The sequence below is a fragment of the Theropithecus gelada genome, chromosome 6 (assembly GCF_003255815.1).
Source record: "Theropithecus gelada isolate Dixy chromosome 6, Tgel_1.0, whole genome shotgun sequence".
Classification (NCBI taxonomy): domain Eukaryota; kingdom Metazoa; phylum Chordata; class Mammalia; order Primates; family Cercopithecidae; genus Theropithecus; species Theropithecus gelada.
Genome location: NC_037673.1, coordinates 55,467,499 through 55,483,089, shown reverse-complemented (window position 1 = coordinate 55,483,089; position 15,591 = coordinate 55,467,499). Strand labels below are relative to the sequence as shown.

Sequence of the window (15,591 nt, the reverse complement as noted above, 5' to 3'; positions counted from 1 at the left end):
TGGTAAGAAAAGATAAGAAAGGGAGCCCCAGGAACTCACAGCACTGTGGGAAAACTCCTCTCCTACAGCTTTGAAGTGTGTTTGGGTAAAGTTTAACTTAACCTCTGATACTGAATTTGGAAAATCACTGAAGTCTACAATATCATTATTTCAATATTGGGAATCATTAAAAGGCTTTCAGCTATATATATATATGTGTGTATATATATACACATATACACATATATGTATGTATGTTTGCATATGTGGTGATGATCACCATCCTTTCCCCTAAACCCCTCTAAAATAATAGCAAAGGGATTTCACAAAAGCAAAATCCTTCTAGACAGAGAGAAGTAGACAGGAGACAAGAGTAGAAAAGAGAGGTCAACAAAAGTATGGAATCTGGAAGTGAATAGACTGGAAAAAGCAGAATCCTAAGCCTGCTGAAAAACCTCACAAGAATTCTTGCCTGGAAGAACCTAGAAAGGCCTTAGAATTGGAGATACCAAGTGTCTTCATTATAGGGTTGGGCAGGGTTACCAATTGTCCTGGTTTGCCTGAGAATGAGGAGTTTCATGGTACACAGCAGAATTTTCAGTGCTAAAACCAGTCGGCTAGGTGGTGGGTCACCCTAGTTGTGGCTGGGGCATGCAAACAAGAGAACTGGTTGAAAGTCCAAACCCCACATGCCTCCCAATAGCCAAGCAACTATCTTCCCCTTATACAACTTAGATAAAACAAAAGAAGTTTAAAACATAAAAAAAACCTCATCAAACATTCTTGACATTCACACTTTCTACATACAGATGTCAATTTGTAAAAATGAAAGGGCCTCTCTCTTAGCAACAAAAATGTAAAGAATCCTTCAAAACTTTTCTCGTGGATATAAAATATACAGAAGATTTCTCATCATTTCTTGGCAGAAACAAACACCAGACATCGTGTTTTCAAATACCTGTTCTCTCCAGTTGGATACATTTTTATTTGGGAATACAAAATGAAATCCTTTTAGGGTATACTATGTCCAAAATTCTCAGACATGCAGAACTCCACTCAAATTCTGCAGAATTAGAATATTTAGAGTGAGGCCTGAAATCTGTCATTTTTTAAAACCCTTCATATGTTCTTTTCATCAGTCAGGTTTAGAAATCATTGGATTAACAAACGTTCATATGGAAGCCAGCATAGATATATGTTGTCAAGGCCTCTGGGATATACTATGAGGTGACTGAGTAATCTGACATTTAGGCCAAGATCCCTGGGAACATGGAAATATGATCCTAGAGCTCTCCACCAGCTGCTGTCTTCACCAGACACCCCTCTTGGTGATACAGTTCAGCAGATCTCACCATCATGATGTTGACTCTTGCAGAGAAGGGTCTACACCCTACAATGCCCAGTCTGCCCATACAAGCTGAATTCTGAGAAATGTGTTTCATCAATTATCTCTGCCCTGGTAAAAGCCAGAACCTTCTGAGGACCAGTGATATAACTCACTGCAAGCACCCTACTAGACTTTGAGGAGGGACAACCTAGTAGGAATCGGTAAATATGGTCTCAAAGCTATGCAACTCTGCTCTGCTGAACTCTGTGGAAGGTGGCCTTGACTTTCTCCATCAGTCATTTTTAAAAATAAACACAATTGGGCTTTACTCGCCCTCAGTCCATTAGAAAGCATTGACAGCTAAAGGAGACCTGTGTCTAAATGGAGACCACAAAATGAGGAATAGCTCTTACAAGAATACCTCTTCCTGAGGAGAAAGAGTAAACAGAATGGATATACCCAGTGCTATGTGGTGTAAGGAAAACCTCTCCTAAAAATATCTAGTAAGGTACTCTAAAAATTCCCACTGGGGAATTAAAAAAAGCCTACGAGTTAATATTAATATATTTGTTTCCCAATAAGTTTTCATCATTAAACATTTTTTAAAACACTAAACATTTAAAAAGTATCAAAACATTAAAATAATGAGCCATTGAAAAATTCCTTCTGAGATTTGCTATAAATATTGGTTCTACATCCTGATATCTTGCTGCCCTTATTTCATCCATCAAGGTAGGTCATGTGTAGGAACAAGCACCTTGTTGTCCATGCACTTATGAGACAAAGGAATACCTGGATTATCTGTGAAAAACTTGGTGTATTCACAATCTATATGTTTTTGTTTCCAAATTGTATAACTCTACCAATTAGGATGACTTACAAAGCCACTTTCATAGTCATAATCATCCCTGCCTTTCATTCAAAAGCTACTGCTACTATTATTTACCACAAAGAATAAACCCAACCATGCACATTCATAAAAGAATGCTCACATCACAGGTGTGCTGTGTTTCTGTTATTCTTTTTCATCAGTCCTGCCACTCAGACAGGTGTTCAGTGGATCAAACACTCTAAAGAAAAACTATCTTCTATTAAAGCTATGACCCATAGGTGAGAGTCATAGGAGAGTCATAATTTGCCAGTTGGTAAACATATCACTTCTTCATGCTCTTCAGTATCCCTTGAGCTATGGCCACTTGAACCAAAATTATTCATCAGTGTTGGCTTGTAAGTTTCTCTATCATCCAAGCCACTTGATGGCTAGCAAGTAATGCCCATTGATCTTTGATGAGCTAGAGTTAAACAAGTGGCAGCAGACAAGTGATGAGAGGCTGATGGCCTTACCTCTTACTGTTAGATTATGATTCAGGTAGCCAGACATAATACGCTAAGAGTGTAGGAGCTAAGTGGCTATGATTCCATGTTTTTCTCAGATAGGAGGCCAACGATGCATAACATGTGGTTTTTTGAAGGTCGCTCGACCTAAGTTACTAATACTATCCCCAAGCCAACTAGCTTGCTGGAGAGTGCGGCAGGGAACTACTGACCCTTTCTTTTCACCATTCACTAGAGGACTGAAGACCTAGAATACTTACTCCTATTGCTTCACTGTTTAGTGAATGCAAAAATACATCATTGTCTCAATAGAACTGACAGCACACTTCAAACCAATCTGAAATATGTTGGTGTTGGAAAAGGCATTTTGTTTCTGCAGAGTTGACACCATTAAGGAATACATAAGTTGGCAAAATAAAGTAATTGTTAAAGTTATTTTATTTTTACAATTTTGCAACTTGTTAAAATTTCAAAAAGTATCTTAAAGCTCACAATTTAATTTGAAAAACACAAAGAAAAGGTATAGTATCACAGGAACAATGCTCAATAGAAATATAATTAAATGATAGAAATGAAAATGTAAACATAAGTATTTTTCCAAAAATATCTCTAAAAGATAATCAAAGCACTAATATTATTATTTACATTTCTCTATCCCTTTTTCTATAAGAAGCTCAGTTAATTACTGTGCTTCCTTAGTTTCTACACACTACTATAAATTAATCTTATTAACCTCTTTCAATACTCAGCACCTCATCCCAAGATTAATATATATCTTCACTTGGAAACAAGTTTCTAGTGTAGAAAGAGCCACTATTGAGCCTAAAAGGAAAAGTACAATAACTAAAATGAACAATTCCCAGACAAGCTTAACAAAAGACTGAAGATGACAGAGAAAAGAGTCATTGAACTTGAAATAAATCAATATAAATCATACAATCTGACAAATACAAAGAAAAAAATTTTTAATGAACAAAGCCTCAGTTACTTGTGGGATGATATCAATTCTAACATACATGTAAATGGCAATATCAAAAGGAAGAAGAAGAGAATAATTGGATGAAAAAATACTTAAAGATATAATGGCTAAATATGTTTCCAATTAGGTGAAAAATATAAATTTATGTATCTGAGAAGCTTATCCAATTCCCCAATCTGACTAAATATAAATAAAATGACATCTAGGCACATTATAGTCAAATTGTTTAAACTGAAAGTTAAATAGAAAATCTTGAAAACAGTCAGATGAAAAAAATGACATTACACACAAGGGCACAATGATATGAAGAACAGCTGAACTCCCATCATAAAGGAGATCAGCAGACAATAAAAGAGCATATTTAAATTACTGAAAAAAATTAACAAGAAATTTTATATGCAGTCAAAACTCTTATTCAAAAATGAGGGCAACATTTTTAAAAACCATTATCAGATGAACAAAAACTAAGAGAATGAAATGCCAGCAAAGCTATACTATAGGAAATGCTAAAGGAGGTTGTTCAGGCTGAAGAAAAATGACACCAGATAGACACTCAGATAAATAAGAAGAGCACCAGAAATGGTACATAGGTGAAAGGCAAACATAAATAAATATACATTTTTTCACTCTTAATCTAAAAAATACATATTGCTGTTGAAAGCTAAAATTATAAAACTTTATTGGGGATTTATAATAAATGTAGATGTAACATATGACAAAAATTTCACAAACAATGAGGTAAATGAAATTATATCATAGCAAAATTACTATGTTTTATGAGAAGTAATACAATATTAACTCTAAGTAGACTATATAATAAGTTAAATATGCATATTGTAATCCTTAGGATAAACACCAAAAAGACACAAAGATATACAGTTGAAAAGCCAACACAGAGGGCTGTGCGCAGTGGCTCACGCCTGTAATCCCAGCACTTTGGGAGGCCGAGGCAGGTAGATCACCTGAGGTCAGGAGTTCCAGATCAGCCTGGCCAACATGCTGAAACCCTGTCTCTACTAAAAATACAAAAATTAGCTGGGTGTGGTAGCACATGCCTGTAATTTCAGCTACTCAGAAAGCTGACGCAGGAGAATAGCTTGAACTCGGGAGGCAGAGGTTGCAGTGAGCTGAGATCGTGCCACTGCACTCCAACCTGGGCAACAAGTACAAAACTCCATCTCAAAAAAAAAGAAAAAGAAAAGAAAAGCCAACGCAGGAACTGAAATACCTAAAAATATTTAATTAAGCAAAAAAGAATATAAAAAAGAAACAGAGAAAGAAAGAGAAACAGAATAAATAAAAAACAACAAAATGGTAGACTTAAATTCAATCATGATAATCGCAATATATGAAAATGGACCAAGAAAAAGGGAGTGATTTTTCAAATTGGAAAAAAAATGAAAAGCCCAACTCTACATTGACCACAAGATTCACACTTTAAATATAAAGATACATACAAGTTGAAAATAGAATTATAAAATTATATATATATACCATGAAAATACTATTAAGAAAGCAAGAGTGTCTGCATTCTCTATTAATATCAGACAAGATAGACTTTAAGGCAAGGAGTATTGCTGGAGATGAAGTGGGACATTTCATAATATAAAAGGAAAAATTACTCAGGCAGACACATTTAAAAATATGTGTGTATATCTAATAACAGAGTCTCAAAATATATGAAAAAACTCAAAAAAACTAAAAAGATAAAGAGGCAAATTGACCATAATAGCTGGAGATTTGAAAACCTTTCTCAGTAATTGATAGAATAAATAGACCAAAAATTGATAAGGATATAAAAGGTCTTAGCAACACCACACAATGCCATAACCCAATTTATATTTAGAGACTACTACCCTGCACAACTACAGCACACACAAGCACACATTGAATCATAAAGTCAGACCACATGCTGAACTAAAAACAAGTCAACAATTTTAGAAGATTAAAATCTTAAAGAGTATCTTCCATAGTAGCAATAGAATTTAACTAGTCATCAGTATCAATAAAATATCTGTAAAAATACTCAAGTATTTGGAAAATAAACACACTTTTAAACACATGGATTAAACAAAAACATCATAAGTGCCAAATAATTTGAAATAAAACATAATGTAAATACTACATTCAGAAATGTGTGCCTGTCAGCTTAAGGAGTACTTACGGGGAAATTTATGATTTCTAATGCTTACATTTATTAAAAGAAAAGAAATATTTAAAATCGGTGACCTGCCAGGTGTGATGGCTCACACCTGTAATCCCAGTACTTTGGGAGGCTGAGGCGGGTAGATCACTTGAGGCCAGGAGTTCAAAACCAGCCTGGCCAACATGGTGAAACCCTGTGTCTCTATTAAAAATGCAAAAATTAGCTGGTTGTGGTGGCAGGCGCCTGTGATCCCAGCTACTCGGGAGGTTAAGGCAGGAGAATCGTTTGAACCCAGGAGGTAGAGATTGCAGTGAGCTGAGATCCAGCCACTGTACTCCAGCTGGGCAGCAGAGTGAGACTCTGCCTTAAAAATAAATAAATAAATAAATAAATAAATAAGTGAACTAAATTTATACTTTAAGAATCTAAATGAAGAAAAGGTTCTACTAAGTAATATAGTTTTTTTAAAAACAGCTAAAATCGGCCGGGCGCGGTGGCTCAAGCCTGTAATCCCAGCACTTTGGGAGGCCGAGACGGGCGGATCACGAGGTCAGGAGATCGAGACCATCCTGGCTAACACGGTGAAACCCCGTCTCTACTAAAAAAGATACAAAAAAACTGGCCGGGCGAGGTGGCGGGCGCCTGTAGTCCCAGCTACTCGGGAGGCTGAGGCAGGAGAATGGCGTGAACCCGGGAGGCGGAGCTTGCAGTGAGCTGAGATCCGGCCACTGCACTCCAGCCTGGGCGACAGAGCCAGACTCCGTCTCAAAAAAAAAAAAAAAAAAAAAAACAGCTAAAATCAACAAAATACAAACTAAACAAAATTAACAGAGGTAAAAGTTGACATTAGTACCAATACAAACATTTAGTAAGACAGGCATAAGAGAGAGGGAGAAAACTCAGATGATCAGTAATAGGAAAGAAAGGGGATATCACTACAGATCCTAGAGATATTTAAAAGGTAATAAAAATATTTTTAACAATTTTGTGTTAATAAATTGGAAAAATGAGGTGAAAAACAAAATTTACCAAAACTGACTCACAATGAAATAGAAAAATTTTTATATGCATATTTAGTTTTCTATTGCAGCTATAATGGATATTTAAAACCACACCCATTTACTGTTTTCTGAGCCAGAAATCTCAGCTAGGTCCTCTGCTCACTCTGCTCAGTTCCACCCGGCTAAAATCAGTGTGTTGGCTGGAATGGGTTTTGTTCTGGAGGGTCTAGGAAAGATTCCACTTCCAAACTCATTCAGATTGTCAGCATAATCCAGTTGCTGGTGGTTGTAGGACTGAGGTCCCTACTTCCTTGACACACAGCCTTCTTCATCTTCACCCAAACAATTCTTTTCATGTTTTGAAATTGACTTCTTCTACCACATCACTCTGACTTCAATGAGAGAAAGTTCTCTACTTTTAGGAGGTCTTGTAATTAGATTGGACCAACCTGATAATGCAGGTTAATCTCCCTGTTTTAAAGTTTATAATATTAATTACACCTGCAGAGTTCATTCTGTTATGAAATGGAACTTATTCACAAGTTACAGGGTTAGGCCACGGAGAATTTTGTGAGGGATGCTATTCTGCCTAATACAATGTACTTAAGGGAGATAGATAGATAATAGAGATATTAGTATATCAATGAAATCTTTAAAAATTAAAACTCTTATTTAAAATTTTCAGAAAGAAAATTCCAGGCTCCACTGGCTTCATTGGTGAACTCTATTAGACATTTAACAAGCCAACATATACTAATCTTATGCAACAAAAATATTCAGAAAACTGAGGGGCAAAGAATACTTCTTAGCTTGTTTTATAATCATAATTCCAATACTATAACTTCATGAAGGCATTAAGAGAAAATCATAGCCCAATATCCATCATGACTAATGCAAAAAAAAATACTTAACAAAATATAATCAAGCTTAATCCAGCTATATACAGAAAGGACAATATATCATGACCAATAGGGTTTATCTAAGGAATGCCAGTTTAGCTAAAAAAATCAATCTACGTAATCCGACAAACTAAAGTAGATAAACCACACAATCACATCAACAGATGTATAACAAGCATTTGACAATATTCAACACCCATTTATATTAAAAACAAATTTTCCCATCAAATGAGAATCAAATTTGTTCAATATAATAAATAATATCTATACCAAAACAAAAAAACATAGTAACAAAACCCTATAGCTAGCTTCACACTTAATAGTAAAAAAAAGGAAGGCCTTCCCTCCTAAAATGGGGAACAAGATAAAGATGTCCGCTGTCGTCACATCTACTCGACATTGTACTGGTTATTCTATTCTATTCAATAATATATGGGGAAAAAAAGAAAGTCTTTGGAAAGGAAGAAATAAACTATCTCTATTTGCAAATAATGATAGTTTATGTTGAAATGTCTATGGAATCTTAAAAAAACTAGAAATAAATATAGCAAGGCCTCTGGACACAGAATCAGGACAAACGGATCAGTCTGGATACAGACCCGACCTATAATTAATTAACCTAAATTTCATCAAAATTCAAAAAATCCTCACCAAAAGGCACTATTTAGAATATGTATATATAAGCCACCAAATGGGAGAAACTTTTATTTGTATATCTATCTGACTTGACAAAGGACAAAATTGAAGATGAAAGATCTCTTGCAACTAAACAATAAAAACAAATCCCCCAGATGGATAAAAGGTTAGAATACACTACTCACAAGGGAAGATATATAAATGGCCAATAAGCACATAAAAATACACTAAAAACCATTCATCATTAGGACAATTCAAATTTAAATCATAATGAGATAGCAGAAAACACTCATTAAAGTGGCCAAAACTAAAAAGACCATTGACGTTACATGTTGTTGAAGATGCGGAGCCACTAAAACTCTCTCATACATTGCTGGTGAGAATTGCGGGTCCTCCCACTTTGGCAAAAGATTTGATTGTTTCTTATAAAGCTTAATATATCATAAAAAAGAACAATAGAAAAAACATTTATCCCAGAAATTTTACTTTTAGGTATTTACCCAAGAGAAGTGAAAAGATATTATCATAAAAAAGAATAGAAAAAACATAGCCTTATTCATAGTATCCCCAAACTAGAAATTACCTCCAAGTTCACAAATAGGATAATGAATTTTAAAAGTATAGTAAATTGATTTTAAAAGTATAATATTCAGCAATAAAATGGAATGAATTATTGAAACATGCAACAACATGGATGAATCTCATACGCATTATGCTGAACAAAACAAGCCAGACTCAAACGAGAACATATTTTTTTGTTCCACAGTATGTTCATACTGCATGTTCTACAGAACTATATAAAGTTCTAAAACAAATCAAACTTTTTTATGGTTAAGTCATTCTGCAGGGCTGAGTGAGAGAGGAGACACAGGAAAAATCCCACAGCTAAGCCGTGATTGGTCAGTCTGTCCAGGAGAACCCAGGGATCTCAAGTTCAAGTCTTACCAAAAAAGTTTACTGCATAGGTAGATTAGGAAAAACCATGAAGGAACACTCGGGGTGATTAGAAATGTTCTATATCTTTATAGTGGTGTATGTTACACAGATTTATACATTTGTCAAAATTCATTAAATTGTTCACTTAAGATTTGTACATTTCAATGTATATAAACATTATTTTAAAAACTATAACTAATGAATGAAAAATGCTAAAGATCTACGTAATTCTGAATAACTCTCAAAGATTTAATCTTCACAGGCTGTAGTATCCTTGGTAATAGACTGACCTACTAAGATGATTCCCACAGAACCTCTGAGCCACATTAATTTAAAAAAGGGGAAAACGGTTGGAAAACCTTTAATCTATATAAGAACTTTTTTTTGAGGTGGCCCAGCTTCTTGTACTTAGCGAGTTGAGTGGGCAAGAGTAGTTTCAAGAAAACCTATTCTTCAGCATAAACATACATTTCCTTCCTGGAATATCATGGTGAAGAAAGGACTTTCCAATTCCAGTATAAGCTTAGAATGGTGGCAGAAAATTATGATAATTTTGCAGTTTCAATGGAAAAACATTCTTATACCACAAAAGTGAATTTTTGCTATAGGTTAAGTTTCCTTGCTATCCTCCACTTCCTTTTACAGAAGAAAAGTGGATACTTGAGCAATTAACCCATATGGAGCCAGGAAGAATTTCTCATTTCTCTAAAGTCAATAAGGGATTTTCTGTTTCTGTAAAGGATGAGGACTACATGTCCATTTCTCAGAAAGATAGAGGGATGATCACTGAGGATGGATATGGTTAGGAATTCAACAATAATGAAGTACAAAAATGCCATGTACTTTCCATAGCCAAATAAAACAGTGATATTTAGACTTTAATTCTTTGCAATTTGATTTTGTGTACAGCATGGCTAACTTTAATATATAACTAATGGTTTTTAGCTCCACTTCATCTTCAGCCTACATCTATAGTCCTTCTTCAATCCTCCTCATCTTTAGTCAAACAATTTCTTTGGCACTCTGCTCCACGCTTTGGGTAGATATATTTCTTTGAATTTTCCTCCATAGTTAGAAGACTGCATTTATGAAGTGACCCCAAAAGCTTGTGGATAACAAAATGGAAAAGTAAGCATTTAGTCAGAGACAATGAATTCCACTTTGGTCGTGTAAGAGAGTACGTGAACCTGCCAGAAATTATAATAGACAGAAGTAAGCCATTTTAAAAACATTGGCCCTTTTCAAATATTCAGTTTAGTTTATGCAAGTTTATTTTACAAAAAGAAGATAGGGCCAATTTTCCTTTCTTCTGAACCAAATGAATGACTCAAATTATATCAATAGCTGTCTCATTCTTTACACCACCCATTTATATCTTCCTGGGGTATCAAAAGTAATAGAGGAAAGAACATGGGTTTTCTAGACAGAGAGATCTGACAGAAATTTTACTCTATCCTAGCAGGAAAGTTATTTAGTTTTAATAAGTTCAAGTGATCATGCCTATAATTAGGGTAAGAGTGACCACTAGGATTTTTAAATATATTTGTAAATATTTTTGTAAAATATATCCATACACACATATGATTGTTATATATTATTTATACATATAGAAATTGTTTTATACATACACACAAATAAAATGAAATCTAAGTCACGGGGCTTGGCACAGGCAAGGTACTACATAAACTAGAATTTGTTCAATGTGGCTCCTGAATCAAATGACAATTTGTTAACCAGAGTCTTGTCCTCAAGTCATAAGAACTGTTATTTCTCATCTCATTTGGCCCTCAGGATTTATGTATACACTGAATGAGAAGACACGAATGACCAGCTCCTGCATTAGAATGCTAAGCCTATCACTTGGGACACTTACCAAATGCTATTTCTGGTTATTTAGGTTAGAAAGGAAATAAAGATGTCAGAGATTATCATTGTATATTATTTTAGTAATTACTATAAAAAACAATTAACCCTCATTTTCCCTCAATTCAGAAAGAAATACGCTTCATAAAATATGCACATATCAAAGATAACTACCTTGAACAGAACACCAAGTTATTTATATAGATACATCAAATGCTTTTTAAAAGACCTTACATGACTTTTAAAAGGCTTCTTTAGAAAATATAAGAAGTAAATTGGGAAATAAGCAAATACATTAAAAAGCTCATATTGTTTCACATCAACAAATGAACTAAATATTTTTAAAAGCAGAGAATAAATCTCTTATTTTATGAAACCATAAAATGAGGTTTTGCTTGTGAGTCATCTTCTACAGACCTAAGTAAAAAAATATTTGGGACATACATTTGAAATGATGATGTGGTTCAGTCTTTAAATGAAAAAAAAAGTCAACTATTTATTTTGTTGCATTGTCATATCTCAAAGTCACATGAAATGTGATTACAATTCAGAAATATCAGTGCTGAAACATTACTTGTTACTTTAAAATATTCAGAGTAAGCTTATAGTTTTTATCCTATTATTACATATTTTTGAAAATTAATGATAATGGAGATGGGGTCACTATAACAACAATTTATTAGTTAAATTGAATTAATGTATGTGCTCTAATTAAATATGCTAAAAAGTCTTTGATTTCCTAAAATGTACATTACTCATGACAGCATTTGGAAATTTTAAATTTCAAAAACTTAGTCCAATGATTTAAAAATACATGATAAATATGACAATAACTCTATCCACAAACAAATTAATTTCATTTTACCTATTTTTATTTTAGTTCTTCATTAAAGTTTCGACTAAAATAGAAAATCACAGTGCCTACTACATAGTTAGTGAACACAAAAACTAATTTTAACTATTTCCTAAAATATTAACACAGTTCTGTAATATTTTAATGATCTTTCTGAACATTCTAAGCAACTCCTGTAGGAAAGCAAAATTAATATATAGTGTGGTTAAATTTTTCGTAATTTATTTTGATTGAAAAATGTCAGTGCATATATAAAGTTGATTTTATTAACAATCTATTTTTCAAAAATTCTTGGAAATCTTTTTTATTGTGTAAATTTAAGATGTACATGTTTTCATATACATATACATAGTGAAGTGTAACGATCTACTTTTAAAGTCTACAATTAATGTTTACTTATAATCAAATACGATTAATTTAGCCAGTTGGCTCCTGGCAGTATCTCCAGTAATAGAAAATTATCATAAACCAATATATCTTGATTGCAACAGCCTGTACCTTTATTGTCTGTTCAGATTCTTTTCACATCAGGTCTATAATGAAAAGCTAAGTCACAAATAGAGGTATTAGAAGACACACAAAGGGGCTACTGTTCCCTGACACAAATCAAATTTTCAATAACTCATAGGTAATTTGACGACTTCCCTTATATAATCCCCCAACAAACAATTAAATTCCATAGATTTTTCATTTAACAGTCCAGTAAGGGTTTCTTAATATACATAACCCATAAAATAAATTAAAAGTAAATCGAAGCATATGTTTAAAGTCCTTGATTCATGAAGAAACCAGTTAGAAACGCTGAAGCCCAAATTAATGTCAAATATTTATACTGTTGGGTTTGGCAACAGAGGTGGGTTCTCAAGAGAGAGCACATTCCAAATGATGTTTTCTACTCTCCTCTCAATCCCATTCATAAAATGACTTTCTGTTACACAGTAGGATCACTGTTTGATTAATAAACACAAGCTGATGTTTAATGTTAACTGGCAGTACATAGAGACGAGAATTATCACTCATCTTTACTTAAAAACAAAACTTAAGCAAGATGTTTAAGCAGAGGTTACTTCTGCACCGGAGTCCTTTGCATTTCTCAAAGGAAACAAACCTAAGAATGTGACTGAAATGGGGAATCGGAGAACAAATGGGCACATAACACAAGAAAGCTCAGAGGGGGCTGTCTCCAAAACAGAGTAAACCAGTTGTGTGGACAGTGATGCTGGCATAGCTCAGGGATATGCCAAGCCCCGATGTCTTTGCTATTTTCTGCTGATACTGGGAGCCTAACTGAAGAAACAGGACTTTGAGGAGCCTAACATTGCTTCTCTTTCTTTAATGCGCCCTTAACCAAGCGGAATTCGCTCTATGCCGACTCCAGTGGGGAGCCTTCAACCCCGAATCTGACCTATCTGCCTTAAATCCGTGAGTTTTCACCGCAATCTCAAACCCCGGATGCCAAGAGAGGAGATCAATGCCAACACGAGATTGCATGCTCCTCTGACTTTTGTTTGCTTGGGTTTTCATTTTAGACAAACACTCTTATCCTCATTACAGAGCCTAGACAGATTGCGAATCGCCCGATCCCCTCATCAAGACAGCCCCAATCACAGCCACACAGAGCGCAAAGAAACCCAACTCTGTTCCCAGGGTCTTGTCACAGAGCCGCATCTCCGCGGGTGGCCGCCTAGACCTTCCCTTACGTTGAACTGTTTGTACGCGGAGCAAGGGGAAAAGCATCTCTTTCAATTCCTCCCGAGGCCACTCTTTCTTTATGGACCCACCTGCATGGGCGCTTCGTGTCTCATTGTTGACAAATGTCCTTTCTGTGTGGTTAGGACAGCACTGGTCCGGGCTTCCGGTCAAGCGTGCACAGTCCGCGCGCTCCCCGCTCCACACTCAGCACTGCTGGGGTTCGCTAACCGGCTCCAACATCAGCACCGGAGCTGTCCTCTCCTGGCGCCGCACACGCGTACTGCCGGGGAGCCCCGTGCGCTCCTGGGAACTGTAGTCTCGCCCTGCGGGGCTTCCCAGCAAACAGGCGAGCGGTGAACTACACCTCCCGGCAAGCAAGCAAACTCTTAAACAGCCTCGATCCGCCAGTCCGGCTCGGCCGCGGAGCCTCCCTACTCCTTTCGAAACGCTCCTGGGTTACCTCTCCCAGTCTCCCCTGCCCTCTTCCTCGCCAGGGGCAGGCGAATGTGACCCCAGCTTATCTCAGCTGGAGATTTTTCTTTGCTAACTATCGCCTTCGGGAGTAGACTGTGAGTTCCTGATTAGAAAACAACACTACCTTGTGCTAATTTCCAATGCAAACGAAGCCAGAGCTGGTCTCTGGGACTCTCCGCCCTACCCCCTCCGCATCTGAATCGGGAAAGTTTCTACGTTTCCTTAGGCAGAGTGGGGCAGTTTTACAGTCTCATTCAGCAAACGTGGGGGAGAAAGACGATGAATGGTACACACATAAGGAAAGTGGTTTATCCGCATAATTGCATTGAGAAGTCGCCCACGCGTACACAGTCACACACACAACCCGCAAACCAAAGTGCGTGAAAGCGAGATTTCTGGCTAAGCACCCCCAAGAAACTCCCTTCGCCTGCTTACCTTTCCATACAGCTCCATTACAACTCGAGGTTCGGAAATTCTCAAGTGACCTCGCTACAAAGGAGGTTAGGGCTCTACGTAGGAAGCGGGGCTAAAATGAAAAGGCACAACACAATAGAAGGGGTAGGGGTGGCGTCTGGCGGAGAGAAAAAGGAGGGACGTGGAGAAGACAGCTGATTTCGATGGAGGGCTTCTTTCCTCTAGAGGGAAAATGTGGAGTCTTCAAGCGGCAGCTGCAGAGAAAAGACTGAGTCTCTTAGGAAGTGCCAGGGGCGCGATAGCGCTGGGCAGCCCCTCCCCAAGCCCTCCCCCAGACACTTTCCGCCGTCATTAGCGCGCACACACAGCCGCTGGCCGCGGGCTGCAGAGCTGAGAAGGCACTGGGTTATTTACCCAGAGCAAGCCACATAAAATGAACACATTCATCACTGGAACCCAAAAGCACCGTCACAGAATGAGATGGGAGACCTCTATCAAGTTATCCTGTCCTTTCTTTAACACAAAGTCATTCCTTATATTACAACTATACTCCTCCTAGATTAGTTCAAAAAAATGGTTTTGAAATCTAGGAACTGTACTTTTGTTGGGCTTATCCTTTTCCTGTCAGTTGACTGATAAGTTTGACTATCCATGCGCTCCGTAACTATCTAGAGACAGCCCTCTCTACTTAAAAGTAAATGTTGATCATCCAGCAAATGAGCCCTGCCTTGGCATGAAGTCAAAATTATAATGGAGACAGAGTGAAAAAGGAATGATTGTGATATTGGCATGGAGGTATGAAAGGAAGAACTGGAATCAGCTTTAAACTTCGTTGTAGCAGTAGAACAGAGGTTCTGAAACTTAAATGCACTTGAAAATCTGTTGAGACGGAGGTTAAAGTTAAAATTTTTAAGCCACAGGTAGAGATTGATTCACTAGATCTTTTGAGAGGTCTGGAAATTAGCATTTTAAATAAACACCCCAGAAATGCTGATGTAAGTGGTTCCCTTGCCATAATCTGAGAAACACTGTCTTAAACGAATCTATGCGTAACACT

General features: G+C 36.4%; 1 protein-coding gene across 2 annotated transcripts in view; it reads right to left on the bottom strand.

Moving 5' to 3' along the window:
* The window catches only part of RAB3C (RAB3C, member RAS oncogene family), a 291,932-nt gene extending 277,149 nt beyond the window's left edge, over positions 1 to 14,783 (bottom strand). Inside the window, exon 1 of one of the 2 annotated variants that reach the window (XM_025387772.1) lies at positions 14,556 to 14,783. In XM_025387772.1, coding sequence (XP_025243557.1) covers positions 14,556 to 14,573 — 18 coding nt within the window. In that variant the 5' untranslated portion in view covers positions 14,574 to 14,783. Of the gene's footprint in view, positions 1 to 13,735; positions 13,929 to 14,555 lie in introns of those variants that run through there. The other variant, XM_025387771.1, reaches the window with a different exon arrangement.
* Between the last annotated feature and the right edge of the window lie 808 nt (positions 14,784 to 15,591).